At 44.8% G+C, this 21,306-nt stretch overlaps 2 protein-coding genes and 1 non-coding gene across 3 annotated transcripts in view; 2 read left to right on the top strand and 1 right to left on the bottom strand.

Annotated features, from left to right (window-relative positions):
• The window catches only part of Limd1 (LIM domain containing 1), a 55,834-nt gene extending 47,240 nt beyond the window's left edge, over positions 1–8,594 (top strand). The window contains exons 5-8 of the mRNA XM_050141593.1: positions 1,017–1,147; positions 1,589–1,640; positions 2,270–2,338; positions 3,757–8,594. Of these exons, the coding sequence (XP_049997550.1) occupies positions 1,017–1,147; positions 1,589–1,640; positions 2,270–2,338; positions 3,757–3,894 (390 nt within the window). The 3' untranslated portion in view covers positions 3,895–8,594. The remainder of the gene's footprint in view (positions 1–1,016; positions 1,148–1,588; positions 1,641–2,269; positions 2,339–3,756) is intronic.
• A 2,215-nt stretch (positions 8,595–10,809) lies between these two features.
• On the bottom strand, positions 10,810–10,882 carry Trnar-acg (transfer RNA arginine (anticodon ACG)). The gene has a single exon. It is a non-coding gene; the product is annotated as a tRNA-Arg (tRNA).
• A 283-nt stretch (positions 10,883–11,165) lies between these two features.
• Sacm1l (SAC1 like phosphatidylinositide phosphatase) overlaps positions 11,166–21,306 on the top strand; it is a 55,034-nt gene continuing 44,893 nt past the window's right edge. The window contains exon 1 of the mRNA XM_050141436.1: positions 11,166–11,337. Coding sequence (XP_049997393.1) covers positions 11,306–11,337 — 32 coding nt within the window. The 5' untranslated portion in view covers positions 11,166–11,305. The remainder of the gene's footprint in view (positions 11,338–21,306) is intronic.

The following is a 21,306-nucleotide window of genomic DNA, read 5'->3' as shown; positions in this document are numbered from 1 at the left end:
CCCTCCTCCCCTCTCCTCCCTTCCCCTCCTCTGGACTTCCCTTTTCTCTATTTGCCCTCCTCTCCTCCTCCCCTCTCATCCCTCCTCCCCTCTCCTCCCTTCCCCTCCTCTGGACTTCCCTTTTCTCTGTTTGCCCTCCTCTCCTCTGTGTCTTAATATTTTGTTTCAGAAAGGCTCTGGTAGTTCAAGGCATCACACCCAAATCAAATGACACAGAGAGGAAGGGAAAGCCCTTTGGTCTTTTCCTTCATTTTGTTTTAAAAACAAGGACAACACTGGGCGGTGGTAGCACACGAGCCAAGTGGTGGTGCATGCCTTTAATCCCAGCACTGAGGAGGCAGAGGCAGGTGGATCTCTGTGAGTTTGAGGCCAACCTGGTCTACAAGAGTTAGTTCCAGAACAGGCTCCAAAGCTACAGAGAAATCCTGTCTCGAAAATCAACCAACAACAACAAAAAACCCACAAACAAACAAAAACAACCCAGCAAAGGGACTTAGTCTGCTACACTTGGATCTGAGACGATCAGGGCTCCGGCCAGGTGTCTAGGTTGTCACACTGTAGAATCAAAGCTGAATGGAAGGGGTCCCAGGAGTCAGTGTTAGGAGGTTTTGTCCAAGCTCTCCAAGTTCCATCTGGAATGCTTGCTGCTTTCCATATCAGGATAGATTCTTTTTAGCTGGTTTACCCAGAAGTTTTCATCCCAGGACAGGGTTAGCCCTGCCTAGCGTGGCTTTCTAGGAAGGAACGAGTTTCTGCTATGAGTGGGATCAGACAGGAGCTTCTCATTGCCTCCCCTTCGGCAGCTGAGAATTTGCGAAGGTCCCTGTTTGATCCTCTCCTATCCACACGGCCGAGCAGACCAGCCCTCTCTTGACCTCTGTTCAGGCGAAACTCTGGGCTAGGTGGAGCCTGTGCTATGGTGCAGCTGTGCGTGTGGCCCCTCAACTTACGTGTTCCTCTTTCCTCATGCTCCTTCCTTCCCTTCATCTCTGAGTTTTTTTCCTTTGTGTCCTCAGATCCTGCAGGCCCTAGGGAAGTCCTATCACCCTGGCTGTTTCCGCTGTGTCATCTGTAATGAGTGTCTGGATGGGGTGCCTTTCACCGTGGACTCCGAGAACAAGATCTACTGTGTCCGGGATTACCACAAGTAAGGAAAGAGGAAGGGAGTAGATGGCAACCTTACACAGGCCCCACTGAGCTCAGCAGAATGGAAGGTTGTAGGAACTCTTTAAAAGTTTGTTTGGTGATAAAGCAGAACACAAAACTGTAATCAGAGGAATCCAGCAAGCCCATGACTCCAGCTTTGCCCAATTTCCCCAGGCACCAAGTCAGGCTTAGCTCCTACCACTCTGCTTATTCGACCATCCCAGCTGTGACGGGAGCAAACAGCCAGCTTCATCTTTATTCTTAGGGGAGCAGGAAGCAGCCAGATGGTCTTGTAGCAGCCAGGAATAATGTTCATATTCCAAAAAGTGAGCCCAGGGCCACATAACCCTGAGTGCTAGCCATGGAGGGCCCTGGCAGGCCCTTGTTGGCATTCATACTCTGATAACAAGTGTGTACTGTGTTCCTTCTTTTTCTCCTGCAGGGTGCTGGCCCCAAAGTGCGCAGCCTGTGGGCTTCCCATCCTTCCACCAGAGGTGAGATGCTTTTCTATATCTGCTCCTAGGTCTTCTTGACTCACTCAGAAGACCTGTAACCTGTTCTTACACCTTTCAGGGTAACCCTCCAGTGCCCAGTACTACCCCTTTGTTTTGCACTGGCTTCCTAGCTCCGTGTGCTTCTTGTGCCTGTTTGTCCCAAGAACCAGGCCAAACTCTTAGATTAGAGCAAGAGAATACTTGTCTTTTATTCACCTTTTAAAAATAAATATCCCTGAAACCGTGTCTCAGTGAGTAAAATAGAGAATGGAGGAGGAAGACACCAAACATAAGCCTCTGACTTTTACATGCATGTGCACACCTGTGTGTGCCTGTGCACATGCAGTCATGTATAGACACACATGCAAAAAAAAAACAAAAGAAAAGAAAAAGATACGTCGCCATTGGTGTTTCTTTGGGTAGTGTCTCTGACACTGCCCCGGCCCTACTCTCCCATCGACTGAATCTGGTCTTTTCCTATAAGTGTTTAGTATTCACTCTTGATTTATATCCCTCCCCAAAGGCCTTCTCTATTATCCCACCATCTCTTCTACCCTTTCCTATTGCTGGTGGTAATCCATGGAATTCTAACTGGCCTCTTTGCATGTCTTGCTTTTCTTTTGTCCCAGGGCTCAGATGAGACCATCCGTGTTGTGTCCATGGACAGAGACTACCACGTGGAGTGCTACCACTGTGAGGTAGGCCCCCCATCTCCATCCCCAGAGCCTACCTTTAAAGGCCTCCTGTGTCATGGGACTATGTGGTCACCAAATCTGAGGTCTGTTCTCCAGGAGCTGATTTATGGGGGTAATAACAGATGTTTTGGGTGGAGGTCTATGTCATTTTCTGCAAATTCAAAACTAGAAAGTTCTGAAGCTTGCAGTTGTCATCCCTGAAGCTATAGAACTCGGAATTTTGTGTAGTGTGGGGCTCAGAGTCAGACCGTCACTTAGGGGTATAATGAGGGTGGTGAGGGTGGGGGAGATGATCTTCCATCCTGGGTACCGAAGGCTCTGTCTGTCAGAAGCTTCTGTCTGAACCGAGCCTTGGAAATCCAGGAGATTATACCCAAGGTGGGTATAAAGGTGTGGGGGGGGGGGCTGCTGTCTGTGCCCCGTGTGATATCCGTAGGTGCTGCATGACTGCAAGAAAAGCTAGAGGTCACTGCACCAGCTCCAGCCACACCGAGTGGATTCATCCTTACAATTAGACTCCATTCACTTGTGGTCTTGTAGGTCGGGAGAGCAGCGAGTATTGGTAGCATGTGGATGGGTCTTACTGCTAGCAGTGAAGAAGCAGATGGGCTCACGCTGGTGGTACATCATGAGTCTGGAGAAGACAGTGAAGACTTAACAATCTTCTCTGCACGTTCATGACCCTGGTTGACCATTAGAAATACAAGTGCCTCACCCAGCGGCGATGGCAGAGGCAGGCAAATCTCTTGAGGCCAAGGCCAGCCTGGTCTACAGAGCAAGTTCCAGGATGGCCAAGGCTGCAAAGAGAAAACTTGTCTCAAAAAATCAAAACAACAACAAAAAATATGAGTGCCACAATTGAAATTATGTGTGTCTCTTCCTTTTCTAGCCATAGTTGAATAGTTGGAAGAAACAGGTTGGGGATGCTGGTGATGTGGTTCTATTGGTAGAGTGCTTGCCTACCATGGGTTCAGAATGAAGCATTTCAAAAACTAGGAGTGGTTGTTCATACCTGTAACTCCATCACTTAGGATGCTGGGACGGGAGGATCTAAAGTTCAAGGTCTTCCTTGACTACAGATGACACAGCAAGCCTGGACTACATGAGACACTATTAACTCAACAGAGGGGGGAGTGTGGGATTAGTTAACCAACCCATAAGATGCACGATGTTATTATTTCAACCTGTAGTCCATATAAAAACTATAAGATATTTTTCAGTCTTTGTTGTGTCTTCTGCCTTGGAAGCCTGGTATGTATTTGTTGTGAAGCCACATCTTAGTTCCAGTCAGTCCACTAGATGGCAGCACTGGATGGCCGCTGCCCACAGCTGTGAAGCATCCTTTGCTGAGTTGGTGGGCTGTGGTTTCGTGTTACCCTTGCAGTCTGTTTTCCTCTCATGACATTCTTGCCTCCTTGCAGGACTGTGGTCTAGAGCTCAATGATGAGGATGGACACCGCTGCTACCCGCTGGAGGACCGCCTGTTCTGTCACTCCTGCCATGTCAAGAGGCTGGAGAAAGGACCCTCACCTGCGGCTGTCCACCAGCACCACTTCTAGCCAGAGACACAGTGGGGATGCAGGGCCAGGGCTGCCCAGGGAGGGACAGGGGTCGAGTTCCTGTGTGTGTGAAGGGTACCTTTCTTTCAACCACAGCAGTGTGCACTCCCCATCAAGTCTGTGTGTTTTCCCAGTGCTTCTCCCCGTTGCTGTACCCTCACTAAACCACTCAGGAAGATGCTCTGCTTGCACGAGGCATATGACACAAGGCTGTGCCCGTGTAAACTGGACACATCCTACTCCCTGGAAATGGTTCGTGTTTCCTGGGGACAGGCTTTGGATTGAGCACATTTCACAGTGTTGCTAGAGAGGCAGTGATGGGATGAGCAGCTTTGTATCCTTGGAGTTAGCTTGGTAAACCAGAGCCAAGCTTTGACATCCGGGAGGCTGGGTCTCCCCGGTGTGCCTCTGCCTTTCCTCCTACTTCTTAGGCAGCTGAGCTGTGGCAGAAGCCTGCCCTGTCTCACACAGCCAGCTCTGGGAGAACTGGTGCAGGCACCAGCCCCCTGGACACTTCTTGGTGCTGTGTTTACTTCCTCTAGTCTGACATTGCAGTTGCTGTCTTGAGGTGAGCCTCAGCCTCTCATGAGCCCCATATCCTGGAAGAGAGCTCCTTTTGAAAGGAGGGTTTCGTGTGAGTTCTCAAAGCTAGCACCAGAGGAAGGGAGTGCCTGAGGATGTTCCTGAGCTTGTTTCAGGGTTCTCTCTCCTGCCCACTTCTCAGCACCTTCATACGGTTTGAAGAAACCAATATAAGGTACACTGCTTTTTACTGTTTTTTCCCCCTTCATTATTTCTCTCCACATTTTTTTTCCACACACAAAACATACCTCACAGATAGTTTTCACTAAATCATGGATCTAGGTGGAATCCGCCCATCATATTGGAGACTGTTGGTGTATCAGCAGTGGCTGATTTCCACTCTTTATTGCAGCTAAGCAGTATAGTTGCAAAGCAAGGCCTTTCAAGACTAGATGCAGCTGAAATCAGCATGCTGGCTCCTGGGGTAGCCGCGCGAAGAGGGAGACCACACACTGACAAAATGTTAAGACCACTTCTAGGCTGGATGTGTGGGCGCCTGTCCTTCCGCCATTTGGGAGACTGGTTTGTAAAGCAGGAGTTCAAGACTATCCTCAACACCGGAGGCCCTGGCCCCGCTCAAAAAACTTTAAAGAGAAAAAATAAAAATCCACCCAGCACTAAAGAACATTATTAACCCTGCCTATCACTTCCTGCGGCCAGAGGTCAGTTCAAATGGGAGAAACTGGAAAACCACAAACAAAATGGTTTTCCAGTTGTCCTTGTATCTTCACGGAGTGCCCCACAACTCGTGGCAGGAAGGGCTGCAGTATCTCACATCTGCCCGTCAGGCTGGGCACCCAGCAGCTGGCGTGGGTGATGAAGCACGGCCAGTGGAGCCCCGCCATGGGTGAATGTGGACTCTTGACTGGGCCCCAGCTCTACACGTAGGCTGTTTCGATCCTGCTGGCCTCCGTTGCCTGTGAGAAGTTCAAAACTGGCGTGGGCGACCAGGACAATCTTTATTTTTTTTTTATAAGGTTCATTCTGTTGGTATCTTTTAGCCAGATGTTACTTCCTTGTTTCCTGTTCTAGAAATACCCCCTTTAAAACAAACAAACAACAACAAAATTAGGAATATATGGGGCTAAGGAGATAGACCCTGAAGCCAGGCCCCTTTCTTCCCTTCAACTTATCTAGTTTGTCTTTGGCAAAGCTGGCAGGGAAAGGAAATGAGCCAGTATATCTTTGCCATCCTTGAGGTGCTGGTTTTGAGTCAACATGATTGAGGAAAATTTCATTGGAATCAATGTCAGAAGTATAGGGTGTTTGTTGTCAAATTGAATAATCAGTTTAAAACTCTGTGATTGATTTTTTAAATGAAATTCCTGATTGAGGTGATACAGATGTATTTGCAAACACATTTTATATTATTGAAAAAGAACAATAAAGGAATTTGCAGACTTTCTAGAAGCCCTAGGATTGTTTTCTCCAGGGGTCTTTTCTTCGTTGTTTTCTCCATCTCGGGACAGGAAGAGACGTCCACTTATCTGGGATTTAAAATGTACTGTAAATTTTGGCCACATAGAGCTGTAGGGAGATTATACTTATAAGCATGTAGGAAGAAAACACAGGAACTTGGGATACTCTGGCTTGAAAGTTAGAGAACTAGCTTTTTCAAGACTCCTGTACAATGCTTGTACTTTGGATAAAACTAAGGAGATGGAGATTGATCTCAGCCCCAGGTCTAGATTCTGCCCTCCCTTTTCTCATTCTGCCCTTAGGTTTCAGAAGAACCTTCAGCCCTGACTGACTTATTGGCTACCTGTTAACAGCATAACAGGGCTTTCCATTCTCCTGGCTAGTGCCTAAGTGAGCTTCCTCTCAGCTGAGTCCTGTGAGGATACAATGCTGAATCCAGGTGGCGGGCAGAAGGATCAAAACATTCAAAAGCATTCTGAACACCTTAAAATACTGCCACGGCGTGGTTTGCATGGCCTTCAGTCACACAAAATACAAAACAGGATTGTTGAGAAGATTCAGAATCTACAGTCCTTTGCATGTATTAGATACTGTTCTATAGTACCCTTTTCTCACTCAGTGAAAGTGCTGTCTACCAGATAGATTCCTTGCAAACAACACTGTTAGACTTCACTGCAAACTATGGTTGGTTGTACAATACATTTGTAAAAACCCTCAGGACTGAGCGGTGGCGGTATGCACCTTTAATCCCAGCACTCCGGAGGCAGAGGAAGGTGAATTTCTGTGAGTTTGAGGCCAGCCTGGTCTACAGAGTGAGTTCCAGGACAGCCAAGGCTACACAGAGAAACCCTGTCTCAACCAAAACAACAAAAACAACAAAACTATCTTAGGAGGAGAGATAACTCAGTAAAGTGTTTTCATGAAGAGTTGAGGCCAATTCTCATAATTTGTTTAAGAATGTCAGATGCAGTGGTGTTCTCTCGTAGTCCCAGTTCTGGGGAGACAATGACAAGCAGATATCTGGGGCTTGATGGCCTACTAGTCTAGCCCAGTTAGTGAGCCCCAGGCTGAAAGACCTTGCTTGAAAGGAGGTGGATACTGAGGTTGTCGTTTGGGTTCTACATGCATACAGACATACATAGCTGCACATACATGAAAACTGCCAGGGCTGGGAAGTGGTGGCTCACGCCTTTAATCCCAGCACTGGGGAGGCAGAGGCAGGTGGATCTCTAAGTTCGAGGCCAGCCTGGTGTACAGAGTGAGATCCAGGACGGGATCCAAACTACTCAGAGAAACCATGTCTTGAACCCCACTTCCCAAAAAAAGAAAAAAAAATCTTCCAGAAAATCAGTTTCTTTTCTTTCTTTCTTTCTTTCTTTCTTTCTTTCTTTCTTTCTTTCTTTCTTTCTTTTTGTATTTTTCTTGGCTAAGAATCAGTCCTAATTTTGTTTTCAGGTAGCCTCTGAAGTAACTTTGTAATGGAAAAAATTGTACTAAGTGATCCTTTGTTCCGTGTAAACAGGCACATGATGTGGGAGTGTCATATATCAATCTGTTGATTTCATTGGTTAAGTAATAAACCAACTGCTTGGCCTCATAGCTTAGAACATAGGTGGGTGGAATAAACAGAATAGGATGCTGGGCGGAAGAGGAAGTGAGGTCAGACTCTGCTCTGCTCCCGGAGAGACCCTACAGCTCAGCAGAGACGCCATGCTCAGCTCTCCTGGGTAGACTCGACAGCTCTGCTCTAGAGCAGAGACACCAGGATGGACATAGGCTAGACTCTTCCCGGTAAGCGCACCTTGGGGTGCTTACACACATCATTAGAAATGGGCTAGTCCAGGTGTGAGAATTGGCCTGTAAGGGCTAGAGTTCATGGGCCAAGCAGTTCTTTAAATGAATAGTTTGTGTGTTGTTATTTCGGGCTTGAGCTAACCAAGCGGCTGGGGTGTTGGGGGCGCAGCCCCGCCGCTTCATATTTCAACAGGCACAGATATGGCCAGTCTCGCCAGAATGTATGATGAACTTCTCACTGCAGAAGAGAAAATAAGGTGGACAGCAACTGACAAGACCACCTGAGGCTGATCGCTGACTTCACATGCATATGTACATATGTGCACAGGCACACCGAAAAATGCCTAATTCTGTATGAACTACTCTCCCGTCTTTCAGTCTCATTTCATGTTCACAAAGGCCTTAATTTATAATCCTAGCTGGTAAAGAAAGGCCAGACTTTGAGTCTGTACCTGTTAGAGAGGCTGAGCAGGAGCTCTGCAGGCCAGGGCAGTGGTTGATCAACTGGAAGGATTCTTTCTAAAGCCTTATGAAGCAGGATACAAACTAAATTCCCATTTTATTAAAAGAGAGGAAATGACCAGTGAGCCCAGAGCTGGTGAGTTGAGGGATAATCAGGGATGGAAATAAGGTGACATACTGAACAGCTGTGACCTCGGACCTCTGGGGGTTCACTCAGCTCTTGCTTAGCTGGCTTTGGAATCAAGAGCTCATGACCTTAAGTTTAGTTTCTTTTTCTGGAAAAATAGGGTAACACTGTAGGTGTCGACTTTGTTTGTTTGTTTGTTTTTCAAGGGTTTCTCTGTGTGACCCTGGCTGTCCTGGAACTGGGTTTGTAGACCAGGCTGGCCTTGAACTCACAGAGATCCACCTGTGTCTGCCTCCCTAGTTCTGGGGCTAAAGAGATGCGCCACCACCTCCTAAATAAAATGCTTAGAGAAACACTGAGTGATTGATCAGTTTGACAGGTTTTAAGACTGCAAGATTTAGTTACATCAAAATGATCAAGATAAAGTATAAGCAGATTATGGTAAAAGTAATACAAGCACAAAACAATTTAAAAAGGATCTATATATGAGTGAATATTATATGAGTGAAAAATTAAACAAGGATAAACTGGCAGAAAGACTGTACACAACAAAAGAGCTACTATACTTTTGCAGGGGACCCGAGTTCTGTCCCAAGCACCTGCCTTGGTGGATGTCATCCAGCCAGCTCCAGGCGGATCTCATATCTCTAGCCTTCTGGAGCGCTTGCACTCAAGTGCATGTGCACGCATACACATGTACACAAAGTGGAAATTAATATTTTTAGAGCTCAAGTTAGTGAGAAAAAAATTGAATACACCAAGAGAAAATAATCATCAGGCCAAGAAATAGAAATAAAAAGGGAGTAGAGTTTTTCACTTATAACTGCAAAGAAACTACAATTTATAACTATATTTGTATGTTAATGCCCTATTTATTTATCTATTTATAGACAGGGCCCCAAAATTAATACCCTTGTCTCTCCAATTGTAGTATTATAGGTATATGCTGCCATGTAAGACCTGAATATCTAATTTATATGTATGTAAAAATGTCTAATGTTTTTAGCATGTGTGGAAACATGCTGGCGACAGGAGGCATATTGCTTTAGTTCTTCCACAAAGCGATTTGAAAATATCTACCAAAAACCTAAATGCTTAGGAAATGGACTTTTAAAATGTCTACCTGGCTAACCCAAATAGAACATCTTAAAGCAAGAACATTTGAGTCAGGTGTGGGTGCATGGTTGTAATCTCAACATTTGGGAGCGTGTAGAATCTAGAGTTCCAATTCCATCTTCCATAGCCAGGTAAAGGCCTGCTGTCTTATATAAGACAACCCCCCAAACACACAAATGGAAGACATCCAAATCTTATCGTCCTTCCTCTTTCCTCCTCCTTTTTTTTTTTTTTGGGTGGGCGGAGATAGGTGGTGGAGGACATAGGGTTCTGTGTAACACCCCTGGCTGCCCTGGAACTAGCTCTGAACACTAGGCTGGCCTCAAATTCACAGAAATCCGCCTGCCTCTGCCTTCTCAGCATTGGGGTTAAAGGTGTTCGCTCCCACCGCCCAGCCAGTGTCATTTTATAAGTGTCAAAACTGGCAACAACTCATCTCCACGATAAAATTTATGCTTAAAATACCTAGTTTTCTTATGTAACATCTTCAAGGAATATTTAATGGTGACCTTAAATCACACACACACACACACACACACACACACACACACACACACACAAATTAAGGACAAACCAAAGCAAAAGCCACCATAAATTCATTATAAGCAAACAAAACCCCCACAATGTAGAAGCCGGGTTTGCTGTCTTGCTCTAGAAGCAGAGGCAGGCAGGTCTCATTTGAGTTCCGGACCAGTCTAGTCTACATCCAGGTCAGTCAGCGCTGCAAGAGTGAGTCACACCCCTTGTCCCGGCTCTATTTCTGTCCCCAACAATTTCCTGTATTTGGCACATTTTAAATAAACTCTTGGGGTGTTAGGTTATGCTATCTAGGACTTAATCATCGAATGACTAGTTAAATGAATAGGCTGCGCCCCTTTCGGTCACAACTATCTCTGGTCTCGCATAAAATGAATCGTCATGCGCTCGCTTTTCTGGGTCTCTTACTGTGAAGTCCCTGAAGTTTTAAGGTTTCCTTGTGGAATGGAGGCCGGGTTGTCTTTGCAGGCAGAACTAGCCAAGGCCGCCTGTAGAGTTCCCGGGTCCTCTGCCCCGCCATTGCGCTGCAGAGCCGAAGCAGCGCCTTTCTCGCGTCAGTGCCGCCTTGTGTTCCACCTGCAGGGAGCCTTCGGCCACGCACGTCCCTGATTGCGAACCTCCACTCTCAGGAGTGTTTTCTAAACTGTACTGGTTTACAGACTCCTGAGCAGCTTTAAGAACGGGGGCGCTAGGAAATTTGCAAACCGTTTTAGACAATCCTGGGTTTCAAATATGGCAAATAAAAAGAAGAAAAAAAGCAGTATTTTGTGTAGCATTAAAATTTAAGATACTTGACCTTGATACTCTAACTACGATCCTTTTTGAGGCGGCTTTGCTACATTCAACTATGTAGAGAGGGGGGGAAAAAAGGCACTTTACGAGCCAGCCAGGAGTCGAACCTAGAATCTTCTGATCCGTAGTCAGACGCGTTATCCATTGCGCCACTGGCCCAGTGCTGAAGGGCCTCTTTCCGCGATGGCTGATCTCCGATTACGCAGTTTCAACAGGCTTCCTGCCTGCAGTTCTCCCTTCTTGTCGGTTCGTTGAGCCGCTCTGCTCAGAGCAGCACAACCGGGACTCCGCCTCTCACCGCAGCGCGTTGCACCAATCTCCGGCGGCGACGTCACGACGTTCTTGCCTCGCTCCAATCCGTGCGTCGGAGGCGTGTCTCGGCGGTCCCGGCTGGCGCACTGGTTTGTCCGCCGCGGGCTTCCGTGCTCTCCCGAGAGGCGGTCCCGGGAGGGGGTGGGACCAGGCCGAGGCTCCTTGGGCTGCCGCACCTAGAGAGCGGCCGCGCCGGAGCCGTAACCGTATCCGAGGTGGTGTCGGGCCCCGCTGCGGGTGGAGAGAAGAGGAAGGAGGCGCTGGTGCACCATGGCGGCGGCGGCCTACGAGCAGCTGAAGCTGTGAGTCCGGTGGGCTGCGGGCTGACAGGAAAGGGCTGCGGGGCGAGCGGGCGCCGCGGCCCGCATTGGCCAGGCGAGCGGGCTCGGCTCTCTTCGTCCGGCACGGCCGCAGCGTAGGCCCGGTGTCCGGCAGCCTCGCCCGCCGCTGGGCCTACTGTGGTGAGCCGAGCCGGGGCCCGCAGCTCTAGCGGAGGCTGCGGTCGGTGTGGCTGCTCGGAGAGGCCTTATTGACTGGACCTCCGGGAGTGCTTTGGCGTCCGCCGCCGGAGCAGACCTTGGTTTCTGACTTTCCGGGCCTGGGAGCCTCTAGGACGAGACCTTCTTAGGGTGCAGCAGAAATTCAGTGAGTCGTCCGAAGGGCCAGACAAATTTACTGTGCTTTACAGTCTGCGTTGAGAGCTAGGGGCTTGCCTCTAGTTTGGCACAGTAAAACTGACTTTTTAGCAAAGCTAGGTGCTTGAGGTTTTGAGATCTAGCCGTTGGTTGTTTAGAGTTGCAGAAATAGACATAAGCTCTTTGGCTCGTCCTGTGTGTATGTGTTTGTGTTCTAAAGGAGGTGTTCCTCATGCTGTTACTCTCCGCACCTGCACTCTTTATTGGGCGAATATTTTCACCCTAATCGCTTTAATTATTTACCTCGAGATTGTTTGAAAGTCACGGACCATAGACTGGGAATGCCTTTAGTAGCAGAAACAAATACAACTTTTGGAAAGCTAAATTAGAATACCCTGTTACTTAGACATTGACATTCTAATTCGTTTGCAGAGAAACAAATGTAGTTTGGGTGCTCCTTATGAGTAACTAAAAAGTTCAGTATAAAGTTAGGTGTGCAGAATTAGGAGGGAGGCCATCTATTCAACGCCTTGTGTGTTTTGAAAAGAGGTGATAATTGGTTTTTTGGTTCACCCTTTGTCCCTCTTCCACTTGCTACAGTTCTCTTTGAAAACCCCAGCTGCACCCCCACCCTCCCCATTTCTTCTTTTAACCATTTCTCCTTTGCACAGTGAACAATCACCTCACTGGTGACAGTTGAAGCAAAGTGTATTTGGTCTGTGTTGGGCCGGAGTCGCATGAACGTTACTGGCAAATTAGGCTATTGTCCACCTGATAGTTGTTGAAAGGCTGAATATGATCCCATACTAGGTCTCAGGTGTGTTTAAGCTTGAAGCAGCTCCGCTTTAGGTTACAGGATGTTGTTGCGTTTTCCTGCAGCTAAAGACTGAGATGGATAACTTGAGAATTAGGAGAGTGATTTTTGAGTTGCCCAAGGCACTAAGTCTCCCCAGTTCAGACCTTAGTACAGGCAGACATCCTCTGTATACATGAAAGAGAAGGAAAATTTATCATTTAGTGGTGGGAACAATGGTTTTGCGTTGAAGTAGAAACTGAATTTGAGTTATGTATTGTATTGAAGTGGAAACTGAATCTGGGGCTAATGGAAGTCACTATCATTCTTTAGGTTTTGAATATTTCTATAAATGTGAAGATAGAACTTCGTTGCAAGTTTTTCTTGGGCAAAGGGTTTGTGAGTTAGAATCTGTTTTTACCCTTTCTTTGACCCTCCTACTTAACTTTTAAATATGGCCCTTGAACAAAGAATATACTGCTTTAGAGGTATTTGTAGGTTGAATTAGTTGCTTACCTATTTAAGAATTGGTAGGCCATAGTAGCCACTTTTAAAAAATGCCTACAGAGCCCTATGAAACGGTATATAACTTAACTAAATGTTGAAGTGTTTGAATATTAAATAATAACCTTTAGTACATTGCCATACATTTTCTTCAGTCCATCCCAGATATGTATTGTTCATCTTCTAATTCTCAGCTTAGAATTTTCACTTCCGTTTTATTGACCTACAAGATCAAGCACACATTTCTTACCCACCTAAATTCTAATTTCTTTATGATCTTTTAACTTTATCTCCTGTAAGTCATGCTAAAGTTTGCTACTCCTCTTCTAGCTTCATGTTGGGTGGTTTTGTTTTGTTTTTCGAGACAGGGTTTCTCTGTGTAGCTTTGGTGCCTGTCCTGGAACTAGCTCTGTAGACCAGGCTGGCCTCAAACTCACAGAGATCCACGTACCTCTGACTCCCGAGTGCTGAGATTAAAGACGTGTGCCACCGTTGCCTGGCTCATGTTGGGTTTATTTTGATCTTTCTGCCAGAGTGCTTTCTTCATCCCTCCTGTCTCCATGCTGGTCAGCCACATTTGTAGTGAAGAAGGGAGAACTCAGGAACAGACAATTAACTTCTTAAATGTTCTAGCTTTGCATCCTGGGCACATTATTCAGCCTCTGTGAATAACTTTTTTTCTGAAAATAGGAGTGTTTATATTCATAATGTTGAAAAGTTTGTAGACAAAGTACTCAAAGTATTTCCTAGATAACCTTCTCTGAGAATCTGGTTTCCCTTCATTGAGCTCCTTTATTATTTTTCAAGCCAAAAGTGAGGATTTATTGTCACAAGGTCTGGGCATCAAATATCACCATGATTTACACATTCTGTTTACTCTTTCATAGACAAGAGGACTGAAAGATAGAATGACCAATCCAAAGTACTATTTGAGCCACTTTGTCATGTGAGATATAATAGTTACTTATATTTTGTTTATCCAACAAGGTTGAATGTATCTAAAACATGATCAGTCCCTTAATGTTGATTTCTTCTCTAATTCTTTTCAATGCTTAGCATGAACCTTTGAGCATTGTCTATTCCACAAATCTCCAGAAACTGCTTCAAGAAGAGCAGAGTCTGGGATAATTTGGCTTGTGTTCTTCTGCAGCAGAGGCTTAAGTCCTTTCCTGTTTATCGTCGTCAGTGCCTCTGCGAAGTCACAGGCTGACATATAGTTTGCTCTCATTGAAGACTGTCACATGGTGTCCTGGTCACATAGGTCAAGCACTAAGCCGTGGCAGAGTCAACCTTGAAGCACAGTTGGCCAAGAGTCCAGTGATCTTTCCATTCCATTGCATTATTCAAATGACTCTTTCTTATCAGATGTTCTCTTTAGTCTGTGGATAACCAGATGTAAAACTGAGTTCCTGGTAAGAGAAAATAGTTGACGTATGCGTATGTGTTTTTCATATAGAAAACAGAATCTTTTTTTCTTTTTCATTTTGGTTTTCGGAGGCAGGGTTTCTCTGTGTAACAGTCTGACTGTCCTGTAGCTCACTCTGTAGGCCTTGAACTCACTGATATCTGCTTGTCTCTGCCTCCCAAGTGTTGGGATTAAAAGCATGCAGCACCACTGCCTGGCTGATGTTTTAAAAGACAGAGTCCTACTATATAGCCCAGGCTGGCCTTGAATTCATGATTGTCCTGCCTCACCATTCCCAGTGCTACAATGATAGATATTGGTGAACATGCCTAACTTTTTAGGCTTCTCACATAAGCATGAATAATGTCAGACACAGTAAATCTGAAATCCCAAAAATAGAAAAATGCGTTATTGGATAATATTAAAGCCACCCTGCACCACCCTTCTTCTCTTTAAATGTAAGCCAACATAAAACCTAGGACGGGCAGAGAATACTTTTAGGTGTATCTAGCTTTTTGTAGGCAGAGCCTTCTCATTTATTTCCTGGCCACTCAGACTCAAATAATCACACAGAAATTACATTAAATACAACAGTGTTTGGCCAATGATTCAGGCATATTTCTAGCTAGCTCTTACATCTTGAACTAGCCCATTTCTACTAATCCTTGTATTGCCAAGAGGCTGTGGCTTACCAGGTGAGGTTTTGGCTGGAGACTTTCTCCTTCGGCAGCTACATTGTGTCTCTTTGACTCTACTCTCTCTATATATACTCTCTCTCTCTATATATATATATCTCTTCCAACTTGGCTATAATCTACTAAGCCATTGGCCCAAACAGTTTCTCTATTAAGCAATGGTAATAAAACATATTCACAGCATACAAAAAGGAATCTGACATCATTTTGACATTGTAAAATGACTTTATCTACAGCATACACTGTTGAGAACTGTGCTGTTAAGCTGCAAATACATAAATAAATAAAAGCATTACACACACACACACACACACACACACACACACGCCCAATTGCTTTTAAACAAAAAATATGCTGGGTAAGTTTAGGATTGTGTATCAGGTTGCTTTCATAGCTGTTCTCAGCCACATGGTGGATATATCTGTTAGATACTGAAGCAGGTGGTAGTTTGCTTCTGAAAAAAATACCCTGTCCTGAGCTGGAGAGATGGTACATGGTTAAGAGCACTTGCTGTTTTTCCAGAGGACCCGAGTTTTTTCCCATCACCCCCATAGGGTGGTTTACAACTGCCTTTGTCTCCAGTTCCAAGGAATTCAAAACTGCCTTCTGGGCTCCACCGGCACCTTCATTCTCATATTCTCATATTCTCTCTCTCTCTCTCTCTCTCTCTCTCTCTCTCTCTCTCTCTCTCTCACACACACACACACACACACACACACACATGTTGAAATAGGAGCGGCGGCGGGGCTGCGTCCCCAACACCCCGGCCGCTTGGCTAGCTCATGCCCGAAATAACAACACACAAACTGTATTCATTTAAGAACTGCTTGGCCCATGAACTCTAGCCCTTACAGGCTAATTCTTGCACCTGGACTAGCCCATTTCTAAGGGAAGGTTCTAGCCTAAGTCCATCGTGGGTTGCAGCTGCCTGGGAGAGCAGAGCATGGCGGCTGTCCCGTCCCTCTGGAAGCAGCGCAGAGTCTGACCTCACTTCCTCTTCTGCCCAGCACTCTATTCTGTTTAATCCTCCCACCAATGCTTTAACCTGTGAGGGCCAGCCAAGCAGTTTCTTTATTGCTCAGCCAATGAAATCAACAGATTGATATGACACTCCCACATCACACACACACACACACAATTGAATAATAATAAAACAAATCTTTTGAAAAGAAGTATCCATACCTTTAGGGGAAAGAAATACTATTTCCTCGGGAACTCACTTTTCTTAAACATTGTCACAGCTATGCATTAAAAGAATGTGATGAAGCCCAGAGAGCAGATGCCACCCAAGCTCACTGCACTGCACACTCAGTATTCACACAGTTTTGCGTGGAGGGAAGGGTGTGGCTCAGTTGTAGTTTTCTTTATGAAATTAGGCGCGGATGATAAAGGTTTGTGTCCAGCGGAGGCTTTGGAAGGTCATAATAGAGAATCCTGCTTGAGAAAGGTTCTCCTGAGCCCAGATTGGTTTTGAACTCAAGGATTACTTGAATTCCTTTCTCGTCTTTCTGCTTCTGTCTCAAAGGTGCTAGGATTACTGGTGCACTACTATACTGGCTACCATAGTGGGCTTGAGGAGTTAAGATCTGGTTTGGAGGAGTCTGATTGTTAGTGGGTTTATAGTCTTGTTTTGTTGGGTCACAGTTGTACCTATCTTGGGATACATGTGGGCCGTAGACCTGATAGGTTCTTTATTTACCATGAAGTCTATGCTGTGCATTTTTTAGTTGAGAGTGCAGTATAACCTGCTTCTGGGTTAAGTTTGAAAACTTCCTGGCAGAATGTGGCTTCCGTGATACTTGTTAAAGTTAAATTTCTCGTCAGACAACATATTTTTCTCTCTTCTTAAATCAGTTTTCAATTTTGACCTGTCAGAAATTAGGGCACCAAAAGGTAGGGAGATCGGTAGAGGAAGGAAAGAAAGGGGAAAACGGAGTAGACCTGAAGAGTAGCGTCAGACCTGAAGCCCACTGTTAGCTTTGCCCTAGGTGTCCTAGACGTCTACCTTAATCCACAGTTTAATTTCTGAGAATATGTATTAAATGACCATTGTTATATTACTAGTAACATTTTCTTGGCTAGGATAAAAGAAAATGATGTTTAAAATTGTTTACTCTGTCACTAAGCCAGTGAAAGCATCAGTGGGCTAAAGCCAGTACCTTTGTCTACAGAGTGTGGCCACTGGTGAGGATGTAAGAGCAAATGGCAGTAAAACCATGCACGTCAGCAACAATTGCATCATGGAATATTTGTTTATTTTTGACTATAAGTACTTGATTTAAAAAAATCTCATCAGCTTTTGAAATGATGCCTAAGGAACATAAAATTTGCTATATAAGCGGCTATATTTCAGATCAGAGTTAAGGCCAGTTAATGAGTGGTGGGGAATGAGCAGAGGGAAAGGGCACAGGAAGAGCAAATGACCGCTGTGCTTCTGTGTCTAGCAGGATCCTAAGTCATAGTTACTGCCCTTGGAAATATCAGCTGACAGCTTTGTTCATGTTTTTAATCCAAGCTTAGAATACCATTTTTAATTAAGCAAACTTTTATTGATAAATTTCACCTGATGAAAACCAAATACCAATGAAAGAAATTATAGCACTGAAACGTACCTTCCTCTCATACAGAATACATTACTGTTCATCCTCTAGTTTTTGTTGTATCTACGCTTTCTTCCATGCAAATTAGTATAAGTTTTCAATACCAGAATTCTAATTTAATTTTGAGACAGGATCTCACTGTGTAGCTGTGGCTGGTCTGGCCTTCACTATGTAGATCAGGCTGGCCTCAAACTCAGAGATCCTCCTGCCTCTGCCTTCTGTGTGCTGGGATTAAAGGTGTGCGCCATCAAACTGGGTCTGACCTTACTTGATTTAAACCAGGTAGATTTTGTGTTCAAAACCTGAAAAATGTGTTTGTTTATAAATGTGGAAGAAATAAGAGAGAACATTATAATTGTATTATCAGAATAGTAATAGGGCAGAATCTGCAACTTAGGTTCTAGCAGCATCTCTCTGAGAGTTAAGACCAAGGGCTCTTGTGCTAGAACTCCGCCTTAATCATCATTTGATCTCTGACATTATATTGAATAATCATTGCTGTATTACTAATGATAAGAAAATGCCACTTGGGACAATTTGGGGGTGCCTAATGTTGGCAACAGTAGGGCAGCACAGTAGGGTGAGGTGTTTCTTATTAATCTCACCAAGTGACCCCAACAACCAACCTACTTGTAGAGCCACAGAAGGGGCATTTGTGCCAGCCACAGACCTTTATCTCTGCCACTATCCAGTTTACATGGATCACAACAGAAGCCCTCTGCTAGTTACTAAAGAAGTGCTGCCCTCTCCAACATGGCTGGTGCTGCACTCTCGGTAGCCAGAGCAAGCAGCTTTAGACCTTCTGTAGCTTCCCTAAATGTCCATGAAGTGTTCAAAATGGTCAGTGTTTTTCTTTTTTCTGTCTGTCTGTCTTTCCTCCCCTCTCCCTCTCTCTCCCCTTTTCTTTTTTTCCTTTTTTTTTTTCTTTGCTCAAGACAGAGCAGCAAGTGAGAGTTTCTGAGCTGGCAATTAGAAAGTCAGATTGTCTTGTTTCCCCAGCACCGTTGCTTATTTACAGGAAGGTGTGCTTAGATAAGAATTTAAAGAACTTACCATCAACAGTGCGTGTAAGAGACTGTGCTTTAACTATACCTAACATATCTGTAGTGTTCCAGGGAGAGGTTTCCTAACCTTCATCTGTCTACTTGTGGGCACATTCTGGCCAAGAGTTAAGGTGAATGTTACTTGGTTCTGTTGGAAATGGTATTGGTGTCCTATTGTCAAATTACAATAAGCTACAAATCTTGGTTAGTTTTTTTGGTCAAATTGACAGAAGCTGGTGTTGTGGGAATTCTTTCAGCCGATAGCCTTTGATACCAGCCCATTTTGGGCATGGTCTAAGGAGGTACTATAATCGCAGATGAAAAGCGTGCATGGCCCTTTTTTCTGCTGAATTCAGTTCCCAGCTTCCAGCACACACAGAGAACATGGATCATGCTATTCTTACTGTGAATTTTGTCCCCAAATAAATATACTCTATTCTGAGCTATTGTGGAACTCTTTAGTACCCCTACAACTAGAGTCATTGGGAAAGTGGAAATTCAATTCAGAAAATGCTTCCATCAGAATTTCTTGTAGGTAAGCCTGTGGGGCATTTTTTGATTAATAATTGATGTGGGAGACCCAGTCCACTGGTCCGTGCTACCTCCGGGCAGGTGGTCCTGAGTAGTATATGAAAGCAGGCTGAGCAAGCCAGTAAGTAGCATTCCTCCATGGTGTCTCTTTTAGTTCCTGCCTTGACTTCCTCTCTAAGTTGCTTTTGGCTATGTTGTTTTATCACAGCAGTAGAAAGCAAACCTTGCATATTATATCTCATAACTAAGGCTTTAACAGCTGTGTTCAGGACTAAAGGCTAAAGGAAGAATTCATTTCTTTTTTTGGGGGGGGGGGTTCGAGACAGGGTTTCTCTGTAGCTTTGGTGCCAGTCCTGGAACTAGCTCTTGTAGACCAGGCTGGCCTCGAACTCCCAGAGATCCGCCTGCCTCTGTCCCCTGAGTGCTGGGATTAAAGGCGTGCGCCACCACCGCCCGGCTAAGAATTCATTTTCAAATTCATTTATATTGGTGTCTCTTGTCTCTCTACTTGTGGTAGAGGAGCCGATGTCATCATTTTCTTTGGGCTGTCAGCCTGAGATTGGGCTTAGCTTCTCAAGGCCCCTCTCCTGTCCTTGTACCTTAGGAGCCATCAGTAACTGGCTAAGCCATTTTCAGGATGAAACTCTTCTCTCTGCCGCTTTTCTGACTAACAAGATCATATTGGGTCTAACCCTACCCCCTTTTATTTTTATTTTTTGTTTTTTTGAGATATTTTTCTGTGAGAAACCCACCTGCCTCTGCCTCTCCAGTTGCTGGGATTAAAGGTGTGTGTCAACCACCACCACTTATCTTCTTTTAAGAACAGTCTATAAGTAAACTTAATTCCTTCTTTAGGACAGTGTCTACATAATCAATAAGTAAGAATTTTAGGGTAACTTTTTAGAATTCTGCCTACCACAGTTACCTCTATAAATAATTTTCCATAAAGCTATCATTTCTTCATCACATTGTTGTCTGTGGATTAACTGTCCAAACTTTTAGTTGTAAATATGGCTGCCAGAAGTAGCAGAGTATTATCCACATCTCCTGACTGTTGTGGGAACTCATTCAGCCAATAACCATTAAGATACCGGCCCACTTTGGGTGTGGTCTCATGTACTATAGGTGCAGACGAAAAGCAAAGCGTGCATGGCCACTTTTCCCTCCTGGATTCAGTTCCCAACTCCAGCCCAGTGCACACAGAAGACTGTGGATTGCTACCCTTACTGTGAGTTTATCCCCAAATAATAAACCTTTGCTATACTCCATTCTGGGCTATTGTGGAACTCTTTGATACTACTACAATTTGGCACCCACATGGCCTGAAACCACACCACTGCCCCCCTCCTCCTGCCCTACGAAGCTGAGCTACTCCTCCAGCAACCCCACGACTTGGCAGCTTCCTGCCAGCCTGTGCCCACATGGCTCGGTTTAACTACCTGCCTACTGTGCAGCTTTACCCCATGTTTGAGCTACTGCCACCCGTGGCTTCCTGCCACATCTGACCACCCAACTTCCCAGAATGGATCTTTAAACTTCCTGCTTCACTGAAAAGTCTGCCATATATGGGCGTGTAGGCTGAAGATGGATGTCCCAACATTACAAAAGAACTTTTGGTGACTGTCTGGGCAACAAGATGTCTCTGTCGTTTCTAAAACTTTGGAAGTTGCTTACAGTGTACTTTCTGTTTACTTAGGTAGTATTATATCCTTCTGGGATCTTTGATGGAGTTGAAGTCTAGATAGTTATAGTGTTACTTAGTTATGATAAAAGATAAATTAGATACGAAACGTTAAACTCACAAAGATAAGATAGATGATAGAATATTTTCTTTAATTTTTGCCTAATACAAATAGACTAAATATTATAACAATGATTCTTGATAACTTTTTTATATATGTAATTTTATTATGTTAAAGTTAAAAATTCTTTTTAATTAGACAGAAAAGGGGAGATGATATTGGATGTCCTTCTGTATATGTGTTGCTTTTATTGGTTGATGAATAAAGCTGTTCTGGCCAGGGACTTAGCAGCCAGGCAGGAAATCCGAACATATATATATATT

The sequence above is a fragment of the Alexandromys fortis genome, unplaced genomic scaffold (genome assembly GCF_014885135.2).
Source record: "Alexandromys fortis isolate MF-2015 unplaced genomic scaffold, M_Fortis_MF-2015_v1.1 scaffold_44, whole genome shotgun sequence".
NCBI classification, from domain to species: Eukaryota; Metazoa; Chordata; class Mammalia; order Rodentia; family Cricetidae; genus Alexandromys; species Alexandromys fortis.
Note: the sequence above shows the minus strand (reverse complement) of the source record. Positions and strands in the feature narration are given on the sequence as shown.